The 18,087-nt window shown below is 52.4% G+C and overlaps 8 protein-coding genes across 8 annotated transcripts; 4 read left to right on the top strand and 4 right to left on the bottom strand.

The window, feature by feature from the left end:
• Positions 1-1,182: 1,182 nt before the first annotated feature.
• Positions 1,183-2,967, top strand: T069G_00671 (glycosyl hydrolase family 47 domain-containing protein; the record flags this gene model as incomplete). The annotated part of the gene is made up of 3 exons (XM_056167881.1): positions 1,183-2,526; positions 2,581-2,775; positions 2,845-2,967. The coding sequence occupies 3 exons, from the start codon at positions 1,183-1,185 to the stop codon at positions 2,965-2,967; spliced, it is 1,662 nt and encodes a 553-aa protein (XP_056033197.1).
• Positions 2,968-3,512: 545 nt separating this feature from the next.
• Positions 3,513-4,572, top strand: T069G_00670 (dnaJ domain-containing protein; the record flags this gene model as incomplete). The annotated part of the gene is made up of 2 exons (XM_056167880.1): positions 3,513-3,814; positions 3,876-4,572. 2 exons carry the CDS (start codon positions 3,513-3,515, stop codon positions 4,570-4,572), a joined length of 999 nt encoding a protein of 332 aa, XP_056033196.1.
• A 709-nt stretch (positions 4,573-5,281) lies between these two features.
• Positions 5,282-6,634, bottom strand: T069G_00669 (eukaryotic porin domain-containing protein; the record flags this gene model as incomplete). The annotated part of the gene is made up of 5 exons (XM_056167879.1): positions 5,282-5,431; positions 5,516-6,018; positions 6,175-6,205; positions 6,329-6,451; positions 6,590-6,634. The coding sequence occupies 5 exons, from the start codon at positions 6,632-6,634 to the stop codon at positions 5,282-5,284; spliced, it is 852 nt and encodes a 283-aa protein (XP_056033195.1).
• Positions 6,635-7,553: 919 nt separating this feature from the next.
• T069G_00668 (asparagine synthase domain-containing protein) lies at positions 7,554-9,984 on the bottom strand (the record flags this gene model as incomplete). Its single annotated transcript, XM_056167878.1, has 10 exons — positions 7,554-7,596; positions 7,664-7,768; positions 7,823-8,106; positions 8,166-9,161; positions 9,240-9,388; positions 9,451-9,486; positions 9,545-9,571; positions 9,654-9,679; positions 9,734-9,784; positions 9,959-9,984. 10 exons carry the CDS (start codon positions 9,982-9,984, stop codon positions 7,554-7,556), a joined length of 1,743 nt encoding a protein of 580 aa, XP_056033194.1.
• Positions 9,985-11,019: 1,035 nt separating this feature from the next.
• Positions 11,020-11,692, bottom strand: T069G_00667 (ubiquitin-conjugating enzyme domain-containing protein; the record flags this gene model as incomplete). Its single annotated transcript, XM_056167877.1, has 4 exons — positions 11,020-11,273; positions 11,333-11,356; positions 11,424-11,584; positions 11,658-11,692. 4 exons carry the CDS (start codon positions 11,690-11,692, stop codon positions 11,020-11,022), a joined length of 474 nt encoding a protein of 157 aa, XP_056033193.1.
• A 907-nt stretch (positions 11,693-12,599) lies between these two features.
• T069G_00666 (pex19 protein family domain-containing protein) lies at positions 12,600-13,907 on the top strand (the record flags this gene model as incomplete). The annotated part of the gene is made up of 4 exons (XM_056167876.1): positions 12,600-12,783; positions 12,859-13,025; positions 13,090-13,752; positions 13,809-13,907. 4 exons carry the CDS (start codon positions 12,600-12,602, stop codon positions 13,905-13,907), a joined length of 1,113 nt encoding a protein of 370 aa, XP_056033192.1.
• Positions 13,908-14,137: 230 nt separating this feature from the next.
• T069G_00665 (uncharacterized protein) lies at positions 14,138-14,851 on the bottom strand (the record flags this gene model as incomplete). Its single annotated transcript, XM_056167875.1, has 2 exons — positions 14,138-14,479; positions 14,540-14,851. 2 exons carry the CDS (start codon positions 14,849-14,851, stop codon positions 14,138-14,140), a joined length of 654 nt encoding a protein of 217 aa, XP_056033191.1.
• A 691-nt stretch (positions 14,852-15,542) lies between these two features.
• T069G_00664 (ABC1 family domain-containing protein) lies at positions 15,543-17,511 on the top strand (the record flags this gene model as incomplete). The annotated part of the gene is made up of 3 exons (XM_056167874.1): positions 15,543-15,871; positions 15,956-16,106; positions 16,177-17,511. The coding sequence occupies 3 exons, from the start codon at positions 15,543-15,545 to the stop codon at positions 17,509-17,511; spliced, it is 1,815 nt and encodes a 604-aa protein (XP_056033190.1).
• Between the last annotated feature and the right edge of the window lie 576 nt (positions 17,512-18,087).

The raw sequence follows: 18,087 nt of genomic DNA, 5'->3' as shown, positions 1-18,087 counted from the left end.
TGACCGAGGCGCCGATTCGTGCTAGTTTGAGGGCGTTGCTGCTCTACCCAGAAGGGAGTGTGGTACCCTAGTGATGCCAACTCCGAATATGCAGGTACCTGCTTACTCGTATTACCGCACGATAGAGCGTTGAGAATAGGGGTGCAGGGATAGGGGGGTATTTGGGGGTCATCGAGCACCAATCTCTTCAAGTAGGTACTGTACCCGAAGAACCTTCACAAGGACTATGAGGCAGCCAGCATTTTACTATCTGGTGATTTGATAGAGTCCAGTGCCTACGCTGCAACCATGTCATGGATTCCACATACGCTAATTTGACACGACACCCATGGATCCTTGACAAGTCAACTATTGCCCTGTAGCCTGATTGCCCCGTGCACAAGGAAGAACGACAAGCAGAAAAAAGCACAACAAAGTTCCCGCGAAACTATTTAGACGCCAGCCAATCAAGCCCGACATCTGAACCTCCGCACTCTATTTCGTTCTGGATCTAAAGAATGTGGCGCTTTACCGTTTGGGGGGCTAAATTACCATCTTCGGGGCTTAGGCTAGTTGACGGTGCGCTAGTAATTTTCGTCGGTGTCTTCGGAACGAGGCGAGAAAGAGCGAGAAAAAAACAAAAAGAGAGCAAGAAACCTGAATGTGCTGTTGGGTGTGATTTGCCAAGGTATGGGAGGAATGAAGGAGGATGAAGATGCGGTCTTGGCTTGAGTTAATGAGGGGCTTTTAAAATAACTCTGTGGCTTAGCAGATGGATGGATAGAAGTGGAAAGTGACTGGAGTTTGTGTCAAGCTCAGCTGAAGCTTTTCTCCAACTCAACTGTCACAAGGGGTGGCTCCTGGCGTTTAGGGGACTTTGGCCGCCAAGACGGGCTGCCACCCGTGCTGACTTGGACCTTGGCGGGCTGGCGGGCTTTTGTTCCCTCTCCCCCTAGTCGCTGTTGGTTGTAATATTTCTCTCTTTCTTTGTGCTTTCTTTGTTGCTGTGCCTGCTGTTGTCTCTTTGTTCCATTCTCCTCTGCTCTGCTCTGCTCTGCTCTTTTTGTTCTTGTTCTGGTTACTGTTTCTTCTCGAAGCTATCTCGATTCACCCTCGGCCGTCTCGGGACGCACCGAATTTTGGAAACATTTTGCATCTCAAGGCCTGTTGTATAAAAAACCATGTGCTCACCGTAACCTACCGATGGCCTCCATATTCAACCAGATCCAGGGCCGAGTCCCTCGCCGCTATGTTGCGCTTGTGGCCTTCTTCTTCTTTGTCGCCCTCTTCCTCTGGAGCGGCTTTGATGTCGTGCCTCGATCTCCCACCGTCGGCAGATTCAAGTATGTGCCCAGCAGCTACAACTGGGCCAAGGCCAAGGTCTATCACCCCGTCAAGGACATGAAGATGCTACCGCAGGGAACACCCATAACCTTTCCCAAGGTGCAGCTGAAGAACCATTCAGAGAACCAAGACGCCACCTCCAGCACTCGGAAACAGGCTGTCAAGAATGCCTTCATCAAGAGCTGGGAGGCGTACAAGACCCATGCGTGGGGCAAGGACCAACTGCAACCCCTCTCAGGCGGCGGAAAGGATACCTTCAGCGGTTGGATGGCACAGGTGGTGGATGCGTTGGACACCCTGTGGATCATGGACCTCAAGGAAGACTTCTATCTGGCCGTTAAAGAAGTGGCGGCGATCGACTGGGCCACGACCCATGACAACAACGTTATCAATTTGTTCGAGGTGACTATTCGATATCTTGGCGGGTTGCTTGCTGCATACGATCTCTCCCAGGAGCCCGTCTTGCGTGCAAAGGCAATTGAGCTTGGTGATGCACTCTATGCCACCTTTGATACCCCGAACCGTCTGCCATCCCACTGGCTTGACTACAGCAAGGCCAAAAACGGCGAACAGACAGCCGATGACAGCATGTCGGGGGCTGCTGGTGGCACCCTCTGCATGGAATTCACCCGCCTCTCACAAATCACAGGCGATCCCAAGTATTACGACGCCACGGAGCGCATCAAGCAGTTCTACTACCGCTTCCAGAACGAGACCTCTCTCCCGGGCCTTTGGCCAGTGACCATGAACTTTCGCGATGAGCAGCTTATCGAGACTCGATACACTATCGGAGCCGGCGCCGATTCCATGTACGAATATCTGGTCAAGATGCCCGTTCTTCTGGGGGGACTGGACCCCCAATATCCCGAAATGGCCGTCAAGGCTCTCGATACCGCTAGGGACTACCTGCTGTATCGTCCCATGACTCCAAAAGACGAAAACATTCTCATGGCTGGAAATGCACTGGTGGACCACGGCAATGTAGAGCGAATTTATGAGATGCAGCACCTGACTTGCTTTGCAGGCGGCATGTATGCAATGGCTGGCAAGCTCTTCAAGCGAGACGACTATGTTGATCTGGGCTCCCGCCTCTCGTCCGGCTGTGTATGGGCGTATGACTCCTTCGCCTCTGGCATCATGCCCGAGGCAGCAGACTTGGTGGGCTGCAAGAAACTCGACGGGCCCTGCCCATACGACGAAACTGTTTTGCCCCTTAGTAATGACCCAAGATTACCCCCGGGCTTTGTGAACGTCAAGGCTAAACACTATCTCTTACGGCCCGAAGCCATTGAGAGTGTATTTTACATGTACCGCATTACCGGGGATCAGGTTTGGAGGGATACGGCGTGGAGGCTGTGGGAGAACATTGTCAGGGAGACGGAGGTTGATCTGGCGTTTGCCATTGTTGAAGACGTTACCGTGAGCAAGGGCACCAACGGCGATGTGATGGAGGTGAGTTTCCCAACGGAACGGCAAAGAGAAAGTATGATGTTATCAATGGGCAACTGCTGACTTGTACAGACGTTTTGGCTGGCTGAAACGCTCAAGTACTTTTACTTGATTTTTGACGATGAAGGCGTGATCGACTTGGATGAGTGGGTGTTTAACACGGAGGCGCATCCGTTTAAGCGGCCGGTGGTGTGAAGACGGTGTTCAAGGGAAAATGCCCGATGTGATGGTTATATATATGCATGCATGTGATGGGAAACAATCTGAGATGAGGATATAGATAGGGGTAAAAGTGTGAGTGAGATGTATTGTAAGATCGGCGCAGGGATGCACGTGAGTACCTGGCCAAAGATGTTCATCCCAGCGGAGCATAGTGAGGATTTCTGGACATTTACAAGGCATGCTTTCAAAGCGAGTTGTTCCATATTTCAGTTGGTATAGAAGGCTATTCATGCTATTACAGCTCTATCTAATATGTAATCCATATTCTATTGATACTCTTTCCTTTCTGCTATGCTCTTGATAGCCTACTATAACCATCTACCCCGCTACGGCCACTGACCCCCCAGCATTGCATATGCAGACCCGCCAAAGGCAATTGGATCGATTACATCACCTCGCGCTATCAATTCAACCAACTCTATCTCTACAGTAGTCTGCAGTACTAGGATTCACTTACATCTCGCCTTTTCCTCTTCTCAATTCCCTTCTCTCTCCAACGTGATGAGGATACGCAAGGCATGCCACTCCTCCCGCGCACTCTCGCCACCGTCTCCTGTCTTTTTGCGCAACCAATATCCCGACGTTGCGTGACCGGTGAATCTGCTGTTAAAGCGTACGGGCGATACTGGTCCGGTGCGGTTCCGGCCTCGACTTGGACTCCCATCTCGGCATCGGCTGGGGGCCGATTGAGGCGCTGTTGTGATGACTGCAGGAGAGGATTCCATGCGACGAGAGAGCTTGCGAGGGGCAGTTTTGAGGGGAAGAATCATTATGAACGGCTGAAGGTATCACCGGATGCCTCTCCGGCTGAGATCAAAAAGTATGGATAGCGATTTGCATGTAGTATACCAAGACTCTGATGGCTAATACTTTGCTCATAGATCCTTCTATGCGCTCTCGAAAGCCCACCACCCCGATGCAAATCGCTCCGACCCCGATGCCGCCCACAACTTTTCTCTCCTCTCCGAGTCTTACACCGTTCTGTCCAATGCAAATCGCCGCGCCACCTACGACCGCGAAGTTTTGCGCCTCCACGAGCACCACCACCATCCTCATCATCACGCCTCATACCACAGCACCAATCCCGCCGGCGGCCGCCCTCCCTCCGGCCTGAGCCGCCGCAGAGGAACCTTTCGCGGGCCCCCGCCAAGCTTCTACCGCAGCGGCGGATATGGCGCCCAAGCGGAGAAGCGCCACCAGGCACACGAAGAGTCGACCGGCGGCGCAGCTTCAGGAGTTCAGACGGACCGCGCCAACCCTTGGAACACGAGCGCCTTTCATCACGCGCATCATTATGCGGGTATGGGCCCGGGGTCTGACCCTCATCACTTTCGGGACCAGAGCGTGCCGCATTTCGACAAGGCGGGCCATACGCGGACGCACGAGCGGGAGGATCACCGGCGGTGGCAGCGGCAGAGAAGGGCTGTGGGGGACGACGGCATAGAGTTTGAGCCGCAGACGAGCCTGGCCGGGCACTTTTTGATTGTGGCGGGAATCCTGGCGGCGACGTTTCTTGCGCCGGCGGTATATCTGCAGTTTATGCGTCTGGGGAGGCAGAAGAAGGAGAAGGAGTCGTGAAGCGGATGTGGGAGCGCGTGTAGATGGCGCCTGGAGCGGGATTGGGAAGACTGTACAAAGAATAGAGCAGATTTACATAGATAGGGGATTGGGCGAACAATGCCGATTTTAACGTTATGACAACTGGTTCCAAGCAATATCACTAATTTGGAGTATCGTTGCTCATAGTCAAGAGAATAAGATGCCTGGGTAATGCATAGAGAGGGATCGTTTCATTGCTCATACAGCCATTCCGCGTTAGCATTACACAAATAGTTCAGGTACAGAGAGCGAGCGTACACTAATATACACATATTTTGCGACATTTTGCTTTTCAACACCAAAAGAAGAGCAAAAAGAAAACAGACATCACAAACATAAACATAACATAACATCGACCGGCAGACAGACAGACAAGACAGACAGCAACCGCGTATGTTCACTTGCGCAAAATATTCTTTATTCTTTTTTTGTTGTTCAATACCCGGTTGCTCGAAAAGAGAAAAAAGGCATCTATCTACCACCCGAGATCAAAAATCGTAAGAAGCAAACCCCGCCTTTTCGTTTTAATTTTCTTCAAAAACTTTAAAGGAGGGCGCTTCTGAATGGAGACAAAGTTGCGCAAAATGTCAACCAAGCCAACCTCGCCCATTAACATCTCATGCGCACATTGTTTGCATGTAGGATGTTAAGTGACGACAGGAGAGTGCTAAGGAGGGGTTTCCGAGGCTTAACCCTCGAAGGTGAAGCTGGCACCGAGCTTGTGGGTAGCCTGGTCGAGCTTCTGGGTATCGAAAGAGCCACCAAGACCCAGGGTGACACCCTCGCGGAGGAGGACGTTGTAGGCAAGGGCGGCAATACCACGGTCGTTGATCTTGACCTGTTCATGTCGAAAACAAAAAATGGTAAGCAAAGTTGTACAGAAAATGAGTGCCATTAGGGTATGAATAGAGGGGATACGAACCTTGGCGAAGGAGACGGGGTCAATGCGGTACTTGCTGGCGACCTCGAGGCCGACAGTGTTGCTGGTCTTGGAGTTCCAGGTGGCCTTGGCACCGGCCTCGACCTGGCTGTTGACCTTGTGGTAGTAAGAAGCGGCGAAGACGCTCAGGTTGTCGGTGGCGGTGATGGCAGCGCTGTACTGGGGGGCGACGTAGCCGACGGCGGCGCTGTAGCCGGTCAGGGCAGCCTTGTTGACATCATAGCCGGCGCTGGCACCGGCGAGGAAGCCCTCGTGGCCGACGACGGCGTCGACGTTGGCGGTGGGGCCCTTGAGGAGGTCGAAGAAGGCGCGGCCGTGGAAGCCGGGCTGCTTGAAGAGCAGGTTGAACTTGGCGCCCTTGGCGGCGGTGGCGGGCAGGAAGTTGAAGAGACCCTCGAGCTTGAGGCCCTTGGCGAGGGAGTCGCTGACCTCAATCTTGGTGTCGAGGGCGTTGGCGGTGTTCCAGGTCTGGGTCAGGGTCAGGCCTGTGGACGCCGAGGAGCGTTAGCAAAAAGAAAAAAAGTCAATGGCCCTAAATTTGCAACCCGAGCAACGAAGCTCGAAAAGCGCGCTCTCAGGGGTGGAGTGGAGGAGAGAGAGCTTTGTGTGTCTCAAGTCTTGGGACAGGTGGGATGTCGTACCGGTAGGCTTGTCGGTGTATTTTCCCTCAATCTGTTACATTGGCAATGGCCGTGTCAGTCTTGTTGTTGTTTTCTAGGCCCCGCGAGTGGCGGGGGAGGGGAAGCATCAAGAAGAAGCCGGGAGAAGGACTGGGCAGGGTGGAGCAAAACTCACAGCAGCAGAGGTGGCCTTCTCGTGGCTGGACTTGCCGGTCACCTTGAAGGCAACGCCATTGGGAGCAGTGTCCTTGAACTCGAAGGTGGTGGCGGACAGGTGGTAGAAGTCCTTGTTGAGGAGCTATATGGCGCAAAAAAAAAGAGCAGGTCAGCCGCGTTCGTTGCTGAGGTATCCTCTCGAGCTTCCTAGCCGAGGGGCAAACAAGAGCCGAGCAAGCAGGAAACCAGAAAAAAAAATTAGCTGGAAAGGAGCGCATACGTCGTTGGCCGGCTTGGCAATGTCGGAGAAGGCGGGGATAGACATTTTGGCGGTTTTGGGAGAAAGGAATTCAAGATGAGCTGCAGACGAAGGCAAAGGGGAGGATGATTGCGGTGTGCTAATAGGAAATAGGATCAGACCAAAAAGAGAAGAGGTTCTAGTCTGGAGGTTGAGGCGAGGGAAAATGTTTTGGGCACAGCCAAGGCCGCTGATTGGCCGGCCGGTTGGTTGGGGAAAAGACGAGGGACAGCGTCGGCTGATGTCGGGCCGGGCATATGGCAGAATGGCCAGGGTCTAAACTCAATTGGGGCGTGTGCTGTGACCACGTGGGGGAGCTGTGATGGTTTTTATGGCTTTTGATGCGGTTTGCATGATATTGTGATACCTTGGTAAGTTTCAATTTCATGCGTCAGTTGCGCCGTCTGTTCAAGTACTGGACTATCGCTTCATGCTGTGCTGGCGAGAACCTCATGGACGTCAATGCATCTTGTCTCATGTTGTGTGTGAACAACGCGGGGCAAAGCTGCTATGCCTAATAGACGACCTCACTAACACAATAGCCCCTTGTCCCCTATCCTTGTTCCTGAATTTAGCAAAGAGTCCAATACGTCCCTGGTCCTGGCCATTTCAACAAAGTAAAGCCGCTCATCACCGCATCGGCTGTAAAATAACGTCAGGCCAAGTTCTTCAGTGTTAAATATGCACGCAATCGACGCTCTTAAATTCAACCAATGGCGCAATAGCGCCCCATGTGTATTTCATCTCGAATGCCGAGCCAAGTCCGTATCTCGGATATATACAGACAACTACAAAGGACGGGACTATTCTAGACTCTTGGCTATTTTGTGATGTTTACTTTTCTCCCTGTGTACCATATACCAACTGGTAGTATATTTTCCTACTTCCTGGAATGCATCTTCACCCGCACCTGGGAAAATACTTGACAATATTCCGCATACATACTTTACGCAGCGTCGTCGTACTTGGCGTTGTGAGTCGCGATAGCTCTGTACACCATGTTAGATAAGTTCATTCATATCCAACGATAGTAAGCAACAAAACAAAAGTACGAACCTGCCGCTAGGATCCGTCTGCTTGGACCAAGTAGGCGTCCATCGCTCCACGGTGGAAGCGCAGCGAGGAGGGAAGTGCTCGTCAAACATGAGTCGGTACCAGTAACTAGGACAATGAGTTAGCCTTGTGTCATTCAACGCCACCGCAGATTATACGTACGCCTCCTTGGTATCCGGAATGTCGGTACCCCACTCAGCCTTAGGGTTCTTCATCATCTCGTCAGTGACGTGGAGCTCGGCGTTGTCCTTGAGCGCATCGATCCATCCGTATCCGACACCATCGGAAAACTGCTCCTTCTGTCTCCACAGGATGGAGTCGGGCAAGTAGGCGGGAGTACCGGGCTCATCGGTCGTGTCAAAGGCTTTTCGGAGAATGTACTTTTCCATTCTCTCCTTGGTGATCATCTTCTCCTGGGGGTCGATGCTCATCGCAGTCTCAATGAACTAGAGAAATGTGTTAGCGTAAAGTAGAGGAGTATTCCGGGTGCAAAGTCTCAACACACCTTCTTGTCCAGGAAAGGCACACGAGCCTCAAGACCCCATGCCGAGGTGGACTTGTTGGCTCGCAGACAATCCGCAAGATGCAGATCCTTGATACGGCGAACCGTCTCCGCGTGGAACGCCTTCTTGTCAGGGGCAGCGTGGAAGTAAAGGTAGCCACCGAAAATCTCATCGCTACCCTCACCGCTCAAGACCATCTTGATGCCCATGGCCTTGATCTTGCGAGAGAGCAAAAACATGGGTGTGGAGGCTCGGATTGTTGTGACATCGTAAGTCTCCAGGTGGTAGATGACATCTGACAGCGCGTTGAGACCGTCCTCAATGGTAAATGTCATGACGTGGTGCTTGGTGCCGAGGAACTTGGCAACCTTGACGGCGGCCTCGTTGTCGGGAGATCCGGGGAGACCAATGGAGAAGGAGTTGAGTTGTGGCAGGTAGGTGACAGTGGACAGGTTGTCGTCGTCGTCAACACCGACAAGGCCCTCTCCGTGGTCAAGGTCAGCCTCTGCAGGAGTCTCGGTGCCACTAGCCTCCTCGGCCTTCTTCCTGAGTCTCAGCATCTCTCGTTGGGCAATGGACGCAACCAGACTAGAGTCGAGACCGCCAGAGAGAAGAACACCATAGGGGACTTCAGCCATCAAGCGCTTTCTAACAGCGGTCTCGAGTGAAGTTCGGATGGCCTTGTAGTCGATCGGAGCAGAGGGCACGTTGGTGGGATCCCACCAAGTAGGCTTGAAGTAACGGGTCGTCTCGCCAGTTTTTGAGTCGTAGACGTGGCCGGGAGGGAAGGCCACGATCTTGTCGCAGACGGGGTGCAGGCACTTGAGCTCCGAGGCAAAGTACACAGCTCCAGGCTCCTTCCATGACCATCCCTGGTACAATGTTGTGATGCCGATGGGGTCGCGAGCGGCAATGGTACGGTCCTGCTTCTTGTCGTATAGAACGAAGGAGAACATGCCATCTAGGTAGTTAGGGGCGTCGATATCGTGCTCCAAATACTATGGTAGAACGGCAATGTCAGTCCCCGACTCTTCATCTTTGTCATAGATTTCTCCCTCTCGACTCCCAAAACGTACCAGAGGAATGATGACCTCGCAGTCAGATGTTGTCTTGAAGTGATAGGGCTCCTTCAAGTGTTTTCGGACCTGACGGTGGTTGTAAATCTCGCCATTGGCGGCAAGAATAAGTGTGTTATCGGAGTTGGTCAGGGGCTGGGCGCCAGACTCTGTCTCATGTGTGAGCGAGGGCTTGATTCTGCAGAATGTAGCGTCGAGGATCGAGACTTACCAACACCGACGATACTAAGACGCTCATGGCAGAGGACTGCGGAAATATGTCAGTCCGAGACTCCAATTGACGCACTCGAGGCCAATTGACTTACTTGTGTTGTGAGAGATGACGCTTCCACCTGCAAACAAACCACATAGTCAGCTCAACAGCTCTTCCAGTCGCTATACAGCACTCATCGTATCAATTGGCTCAAGACGTACTCCAATCGGGGCCGCGGTGTCGAATCCTAAGATATCTTTGTCAATTGAAGCTGCTATCGGCTGGAATCAGGACTACTTACGCCTTAGACAGCTTCAGCGCTGTAGGCTTGAATTTTTGGACGTCAGGATGACTGTTTGAAGCAAATCTGTCAGTTCTGCCATTGTTCGCGATGAGCCGAAAGATGGCGGGGTGATCGGATTGAAGATGCCCCTCCAAAAAAAAAAATTAAGAGGTACAAAGTGCCGTTGTCCACTGCACGCGATCGACGGGCGGCAGAGGACCAGGGGACCAGGTTGCGACGTACCAATGGCAAGCGAAAATGCCACACATGATTGCGGTTCTGCGACGGAAGATTCCTCACTCGAATAGGTAGGATGGAAAGGATCAAGAGATGCGTGAATTGCAGAATTCTCTAGAAGAGAGCAGTAGATTGTTGTTAAGAGGAAGAAATCTGGGTCCAGACGTGGAATTTAGAGTAACGAAACAGTGGTCATGACTCTTGTTGCGGCCATCTTTAAAAATTTAAGACGCAGCCCAGCCAGGCTAAAGCTGCTAGCTTTGGGCGGCCGACTTCGGCTCGCTCAGAGTCACTCGCAGTTTATTCTGTTCCATCTCATTGGCGGCAAGCCATCCAATGTTGCCAATTACCTAAAGTGAACAAACGCAGGCTACTGATAAGGGCAATTCCAATGCCTGGCTGGTGTCAAGTTGTCAAACGACCTACCTAGAAGAGAGCATATGCTGACGGCTTATCGCGTCCAATACCCTGCGAAGCTACGAAGCGACAGGATAGGTTCTCCTTACAACAAACTGTCTATGCTTTTTGGGTAACGTGGCATTCACATGAAAGCTATTATGCAGCCCAGCTTAGGTCAGGATGGAAGAAATGCACGTGGCGGACTGGGGTCGGGCATTGCTGATTGTCGCTTGTGTTGCCTTGATGATGTCAAACAAAGGGCGGCTTTACGCTTTACCGTGGTTCACTCTGCTGTAGAGATGCTTCTCCATAGTCCGTCCTAGTCTCGATAGCGTACTGTAAATTCTTCTCTCGTGCTACTAATTTAATTAACGTGCCAGTATCTACCAAGAACGCCGTTCCACCGGACCGAGCAAACAGTCATCGTCTTTAATGTTTGGAATCTGTCGCCGATGCTACCCCCGTATCTAATCAGTCTCCATATGGCGTTCTGGCATGCCGACTATAGCCATGACTATCTCTCATGATATTTGCTAAAAGGAAAAAAAAGAAAGAGTTGAAAATCATTTGTCCTGGTATTGCCCCCCATCCAACGCCATGGCCAATCTTCTCAGTAAGGATTATCCTCCACATCTAAAAAAGCCCCCCTTTTCTCCGAAACAAGACCGTTACGGCGCCGGGTTCTCGCGAACCACGCGGCGAATACGCTTCTCGTACTCGGCCTTGTCTCTCTTGAACAGGTTATATGCGTCGGCTTGCGCGGGTGACTCGGGATTGGGGTCGTTGAGGAGATCTTGGATGCCCAGAAGAATTTGCTTGACCGTGATGGCCGGCTTCCAGGCCTCTTCCTCGTTGAGAATCGACAGGCAGACGGTGCCCGAGGGATAGACGTTGGGATGGAACAGCGGAGGGACAAATTTGCCTGCGAACCCGGTTAGATGCTGTAGATTGTAAAGATGGGGGGATTCCTTCATGTCTTACATTTTGGGGGTTTTGTTGGGTACTCTAAAGAAGAAGCACGACGAACGTCAGTTTCTGCCCAATCAACCTTATCGCGCACGCGAGCACTCACCGTCGGGGAACGCAATGTTGATCTTAAACAGGCCTCCCTCCCAGATAGTCTTCTCCTTGCCCGGAATGCCGCATTCCCAGTTCTTCAAGTCGAGCACTCCCTCCTTTGTCCGGGCCGGTTTGGCGAAGAAGCCAAAGGGATGGTCACGGCGCCATTGCTTCCTAGCAGTCGTATATCGGTCAGCGCCTTGGGGATTCCTAGAGTGCTGATTATCATGACTCTTGAATCACATACCGCTCTTCCTGTAATCTGTTCTGGCAGAGGGCCATGGTGAAATGCTAGACCAAGAGATCGGCAATCGAGTCGCGAGACCAGGTCGTGACAGCGCCTGATAGTAAAGGCAAGTTGGCCCCAAAAAAAGTCTACCGCAGATGACGAGTTTTGCACGCGCAAAAAAGGAAACGTCTCCCGTTCAACTCCCGTGGTGAAGGAAGAAAAAAAGAACAAAGACTGTTGCGCGCAGAATGGGGTGATGGAAGACAAAAGAAGCAACAGTCGGATTAAAAATAAAAGCTGCCAAAGCGTAAGGCTGCGGATAGCGCCGCGATCTGCCTAGTGCGTTTCCCACGGAGATGGCCAGGGATGTTCACTGCAGAGATCTCTTCATCAGTTCAAGGTTCCTTGCAGCCAAGCAGAAATGGGCGTTGCAGAGCCTCAATCAAGCTGTGGTGGCGGGGTACCGCATGCCCTTCAGCGACATAGCGACCAACTTACAGGCCATCAAAGGCCTAAAGGGGAACGCCCTACAGCGGGCAGGCTCACTGAAGCAGGCTGCTAGCTGCAACCGTGGGGCACCGTTCTGTTCCCTCGGCTCATCCAGCTTAAGACGGCTGCATGTCACCAAGCACGGGCCGGGCTTGTAACTTTATAGACACGAGCTGTCGGCGCGCAAGGCTACATTATCCTTTTCCAGACCTTGCAACAGCCACACCCTTTCTGTTTTGGATACTGCTGGTGTTACCATCATACCGGCATTCGATTTTTCTTTGCCTTCTTCTTGCAATTCCCTCCAGGAAGCGAACCGAGCTGCGACCTCTTCCCTGCATTTCCCGGCCCTTGTACACGCTATTACCCCCTCCATTAGCGCCGCAGCTATTTGACCAAACCTCGAGAATACCGAATCTTGCGCCTGTAGCTTCTTGCGTCGACAGCATTCGATCGTGATAGCGAAGCACCATGAGCTCTCCGTCTGACGCGGCAGATACGGCGAAGCGGGAAGAGACGGGGGCAAAGCAAGAGAATGTCCAGCCAGCAGCACCCGCGGCACCGGCAGCGGCAGCACCGCCTGCGGCCACTGTGTCGGACGATCTAGACGACGATGTCCCCGATCCAGATGAAGAAGACCTGGATGATCTCGACGGTACGGTTGCTATTCCTGCTTCCCGAAGCTTTCCAATTGGCTGTGGACCTGTATTCTGACTTGAACAATGTCTAGAGCTACTCGACGGCTTCAAAGCTGTCCGGCAGGAGATGATCAACGACAACACGTTAAAGGAGGGAGAGGAGGCTGCTGATCTAGACTACGAGAATATGTCAGAGGAAGAAGTCACCAAGAGGATGCAGGCAGGCATAGCTGGTCTGTTGGCCAACTTGGAGCAATCCGTATGTCGCCTTTTGCCCTCTGCCAGCCGTATACGTGGTACTGACACCGAATTTGTTCCAACAGCCCGAACTACAAGCTCAGTTTGAAGAGATGTTCAAGCAGATGGGCGCCGAGATGGGCGCAGACTTTGAGGCTGATGAAGAAGAGCAGCAAACCAGCAGCAAAGACAAAAGCCCAGCCGTCGCAAGCACCACTGCAGGCACCGCTGCGAACACCACGGCGAGCACTACTGCAGGTGCCTCTACGAGTGCTCCCGCCGCTGCCCCCGCCGCCGCAGCGAAGCCTTCTCAGCCAGCTGCTGAGGGTCCCAGTGGTGCGGCGTTCCAAGACACGATCCGTCGTACCATGGAGCGCATGCAGTCGTCTGGCGACCAGGCTACCGCGGCAGCGGCAGCGGGTGGCGAGGACGACTTCTTGGCCGAGATGCTCAAGCAGCTTACGGCTGGCGAGTTTGCCGGCGGCAGCGAAGAGGACTTCTCTAAGATGCTCATGGGCATGATGGAGCAGCTGACAAACAAGGAGATTCTGTACGAGCCGATGAAGGAGCTACATGACAAGTTCCCTGCTTGGCTTGCCAAGAACAAGGACTCGGTGCCCGCCGACGACTTGAAGAGATATATGGAGCAAAAGACGATTGTGGAGGAGATTGTGGCCAAATTCAACGAGCCCACCTACTCGGACTCCAACGCGAAGGACAGGGAATACATTGTGGACAGGATGCAAAGGGTGAGCTTCGACTTCTTCACATCCTCTCTAATAGCCATGCAACTAACAAATCATAGATGCAAGCGGCAGGGTCGCCGCCGTCAGACCTGGTTGGGGATATGGCCTCTGCCCAGGAAGCATTCAACGCGACAGAAGACCAGTGCACTCCGCAATAAATTATTGACATGTAGCCGTGGCGCACCCATACTATATACACGCACATTTATACATATACCCATAGTGCGCAATCTAAATGCAAGCACATTTCACCGTATACCGATCCAACGCCAGTGAAAAGACTCTTCCGAGAGTCCCGAGATGATTACCAAAACTCCATATCGCCAATTGACCTGCGTCTTGACCATTCAACGTTACTAGACAAGATGACGCTGACCTAAACAATCAATCAATCAATATCCATCTGACTTGAAGGTTGTGAAGATTGCTGCTGCTGCTGCTGTGAAAACTGTCCCTCTTTCGAGATGAGCTCGGCAAAAATGTCGTCGTACTCATCACTATCCTCAACCAGCGTTGGAAGCTGTGACCCTCGACGGGCCAATACTTCCTCTTCGTAAGACGTAAGCATGTGCTCTTCTTCCACGAGTTCCTCTGGGATCGTGTCGTCGTCCATCTGCGACTGCTCAGCCTCCTGGGAGAAGGCCATGGCATCTTCGATATCGGCCTCGGAGAACGAAGGCGCGTCATAAGACAGACGGCCGACATTGGCAAGCCAATTTGTTTTCAGAAACTATCGCAGTTTGTCAGTGCCCCATCCACAACACGGCGGCGTTGATTTCCGGATGCTTACTTGGCCCTCAATGTCCCTCCTCTGCCAGGACTTGTCTTCGGCCTTTTGGCGAACATTTTGCAAAAAGTTCCTCCGCCTCTGCTCTTGCGCCTCTTCTCGTCTCCTCATGACGGGGTTTGGTCGCGCAGGACGTGCTTGGTACTTGAAATTGATAGGCCGAATGGGTGAAGACTGGACCTGGCGAGGGTTGCACGCCGGTTGCTCATCAGCTGAGAGAGGCGATGAGGCGCGGACCGGGGATGATGATAGAGGGGAAGAGACGGCAGGACGGTTGTCCCACGAATGTACTGGCTTTGGGGTGAAGGAGAGCATGTTGCTTTTGCTTGGAGCGGCTTTGTCTGGCGAGGTTTGCATGAAGTGAAAGGACGCAGAGTGAGAGTCCAGTCCCGTGTAACCAAGAGTCTTGGTTTGGTCAAGAGTGTTCTAACCAACAGTATAGTCAATTCAATAGAGTGCTGGCTGGTTTCACAGAGTCGAAATCTCCATTTGTATGATATGATATAATATAGTAGTGGTAGTATAAAGAAATACTATGAATGTTTCGGCCCATTAATTGGAGGCAACTTCAACACGCCTCGAGACGCGGTACACAGGCGCGCAGTCACGTGTCGCTAATGATGCGCCTCTGGCGTGGTCGCAATTCCGAGATCAGCAGGGCCGATAATGGACCGGCGAATCAGCGCCCAGCAGCAAAATCTGGTGATGATGTCGTCGAAAGCCGCCAAAATATCCACCGCAAAATCCAAGGGTCTCCCAACAAAAGTCCGTCTCCTATTTTTTTTTCCCTCTTCCTCCTTGCTCGGTATTGCGCCATGATAGTCGCCAAAAGCGCCTGAATTGTTTTTATTTATTTTTTTATTTCTTCTTTCCTTTGATTCTCTCCGAAGCGAAAGGCAGGCGCTTTATGTAATACCATTTTCTCTCGTCTTTTTTTTTTTTGCCACGATACTATAATGCCGAACTGCGGTCGACGACTTTGAAACGAGCCCCCTCGGCACCACAAATGAACGTCTTTTCTAAATCGACCTTTGCGACGGCCCGCATCGGTAACCGAACACAAACATGGACTTGCTCGACTTGTCGCGTTCAATTGGCTCGCACTAAACCGCCTCGACAGTTTATCGCGCGACGATTTGTCTCGGGCCAGTCGTCGTCGTCACATGCAAATGGCGGTGCAAAGTCTGGGCCCAATGCCAGGCTGATTCTGTTCGCATCGACCGGAGCAGCGGCTGGTACGGCGGCGCTGGCCTTTACCGACGAGATCAAGAACAGCTACGAGGCCGCGGAGAGAACTGGCAGAGTCGTTGCTGCGTTGGCGGTCTGCATCAATGAGTGAGTGGCGCATTCGCTCTGTCTCGAAGCAAGGGAGGAGACACGTTGCGGCTGGTCGGCGGTGGGCTAACTTGGACTGGATAGTTACCGGACGACCCTAAACTCAAAGGCCACGCTTGATGACAAGGAACGGCAAGATGAGATACTCAAGGCATGTCACAAGCGATGCGCCGAGCGAACCCTCAAGGTGTTGGAGAAGAATGGCGGCATCTTTATCAAGCTCGGACAACACCTGGTAAGAAGACAACTCAACCACCCTGGTAAACATCCAATCGGACAAGAAACGACTAACATGCCGGTCACAGAGTGCCATGAACTACCTTTTACCTCCTGAGTGGACGACAACGTTTATACCCTTGCAAGACAAATGCCCCGTCTCTTCTTTTGCGTCCATCCAGGATATGTTCCGGAAGGACACCAACGAGGATCTCTGGGACTACTTTTCTGAATTCTCCGAAGAACCAATTGGCGCCGCCTCACTTGCGCAAGTCCACCTGGCAACCTTGAAAGACACCGGGCGCAAAGTGGCCGTCAAGGTTCAGCACCCTGAATTGGAAGCTTGGGCACCTCTCGATCTCGCTCTCACCAGATACACCTTCTCGACGCTCAAGCGGTTCTTCCCCGAATATGACCTCGAGTGGCTATCGTCAGAAATGGATGTGTCTCTGCCCAAGGAGCTCGACTTCAGGGAGGAGGCCGAAAACGCCCGTCGCATGAAGGCGCATTTCGCCAAACTCCCCATGCTGCCTCTTGTCATTCCCGAGGTCATGTGGGCGAAGAAGCGCATTCTTGTCATGGCTTGCGAATCCGGCCGGCGACCAGATGATCTCGAATACTTGGACAAGAATGGCATTGATCGTGATGAGGTGTCGGCAACGCTGGCACGCATCTTCAACGAGATGATTTTCGGCGACGGCGCTCCTCTGCACTGCGACCCTCACGGCGGCAACCTCGCCATCCGCAAAAACACCACCCGCCGCGGTCTTGGCCGTGGTCCCAACTTTGACATTATCCTCTACGACCACGGCCTGTATCGCGACATTCCTCTCCCCCTTAGGCGTTCTTACGCCAAGATGTGGCTTGCCGTAATTGATGGAGACATGGACCGGATGAAGAAGTACGCCCACGAGGTGGCCGGCATCAGCGAAGAAGATTTCCCCCTCTTCGCCTCCGCCATCACGGGCCGCGACTTTAGCATCGTCAGCAAAGAAGGCTCCATCCTCAAGACCCGAAGTGCGGACGAAGAGCAGAACATGAGCGGTGCCCTGCAGGAAGGACTCATCGTCGACCTTGTTCAGATGCTTGGTCGAGTTCCCCGCATCATTCTTCTCATCCTCAAGACCAATGACTTGACGCGCAGCCTGGATGAAAACCTCCACACCAGCCAGGGCCCCATTCGCACTTTTATGATCCTCGCGCGATACTGCACCCGGACCGTCTTCCACGAGCAGCTCGAGGACATTGTCAGCAGCGGATCGATGCTCTGGCCCCCGAACGTGATGCGCGCTTTGACCGCCTGGATCGGCTTCGTCAGGGTAGAGCTCAAGCTGGAGGCGTTTGAGCTATGGCTAGGAATCAAGAGGATGCTGGGTCTGCGGGGTGTAGAATTTGGCGGCGGGCCGCTGAGACAGGAGCAGTAGAATTAATTGCTCTCTCTTTAATTATCAAATATTTTAGAAGGGCAAAAGAAAGCGGCATTTTGGGGGAAATATAGAATTTTGATAGAATGGGCAGCTCATGTATGTATACTACACCAAAATGGAGGGAGCGAAGGCAGAGGGAGTGAGATGATGGGCATACGTTGTTTTGGCACGATTTTATGAGATATGCTAGACGCCGTGTCACTGGTAATTCAAAAGTTTTTTTTTTCTGTCAATCTTCGTTAGAAAGGGGATATCTCCAGCGAAGGCGAAACGGCTGTCGCCAAGTTAGCAAGATTAATGATGTAGTGAGGATCAACTGTTTTTAAGTTTATTTACAACTTAATCTCCCCACCCAACTGTACAAAACATCCAAGAACCTTCTCTCAACATTTATAGAGAGCAAATCACAACTTCGGCAGCTGAAAGGAAATGCCTGATTAGGCCCAATAGCTTTAACACCTGAGTCATCCGTCTCACAACCGCTGCATTGCTGCCTGTTCTGAACGTGAATCTGAACAGGCTAAAGAAACCACCATTATCCAACCCACAGAGAACGAACCTCCCTGTTTCTTC

Source organism: Trichoderma breve, chromosome 1 (assembly GCF_028502605.1).
Source record: "Trichoderma breve strain T069 chromosome 1, whole genome shotgun sequence".
In the NCBI taxonomy this organism is placed as follows: domain Eukaryota; kingdom Fungi; phylum Ascomycota; class Sordariomycetes; order Hypocreales; family Hypocreaceae; genus Trichoderma; species Trichoderma breve.
Note: the sequence above shows the minus strand (reverse complement) of the source record. Positions and strands in the feature narration are given on the sequence as shown.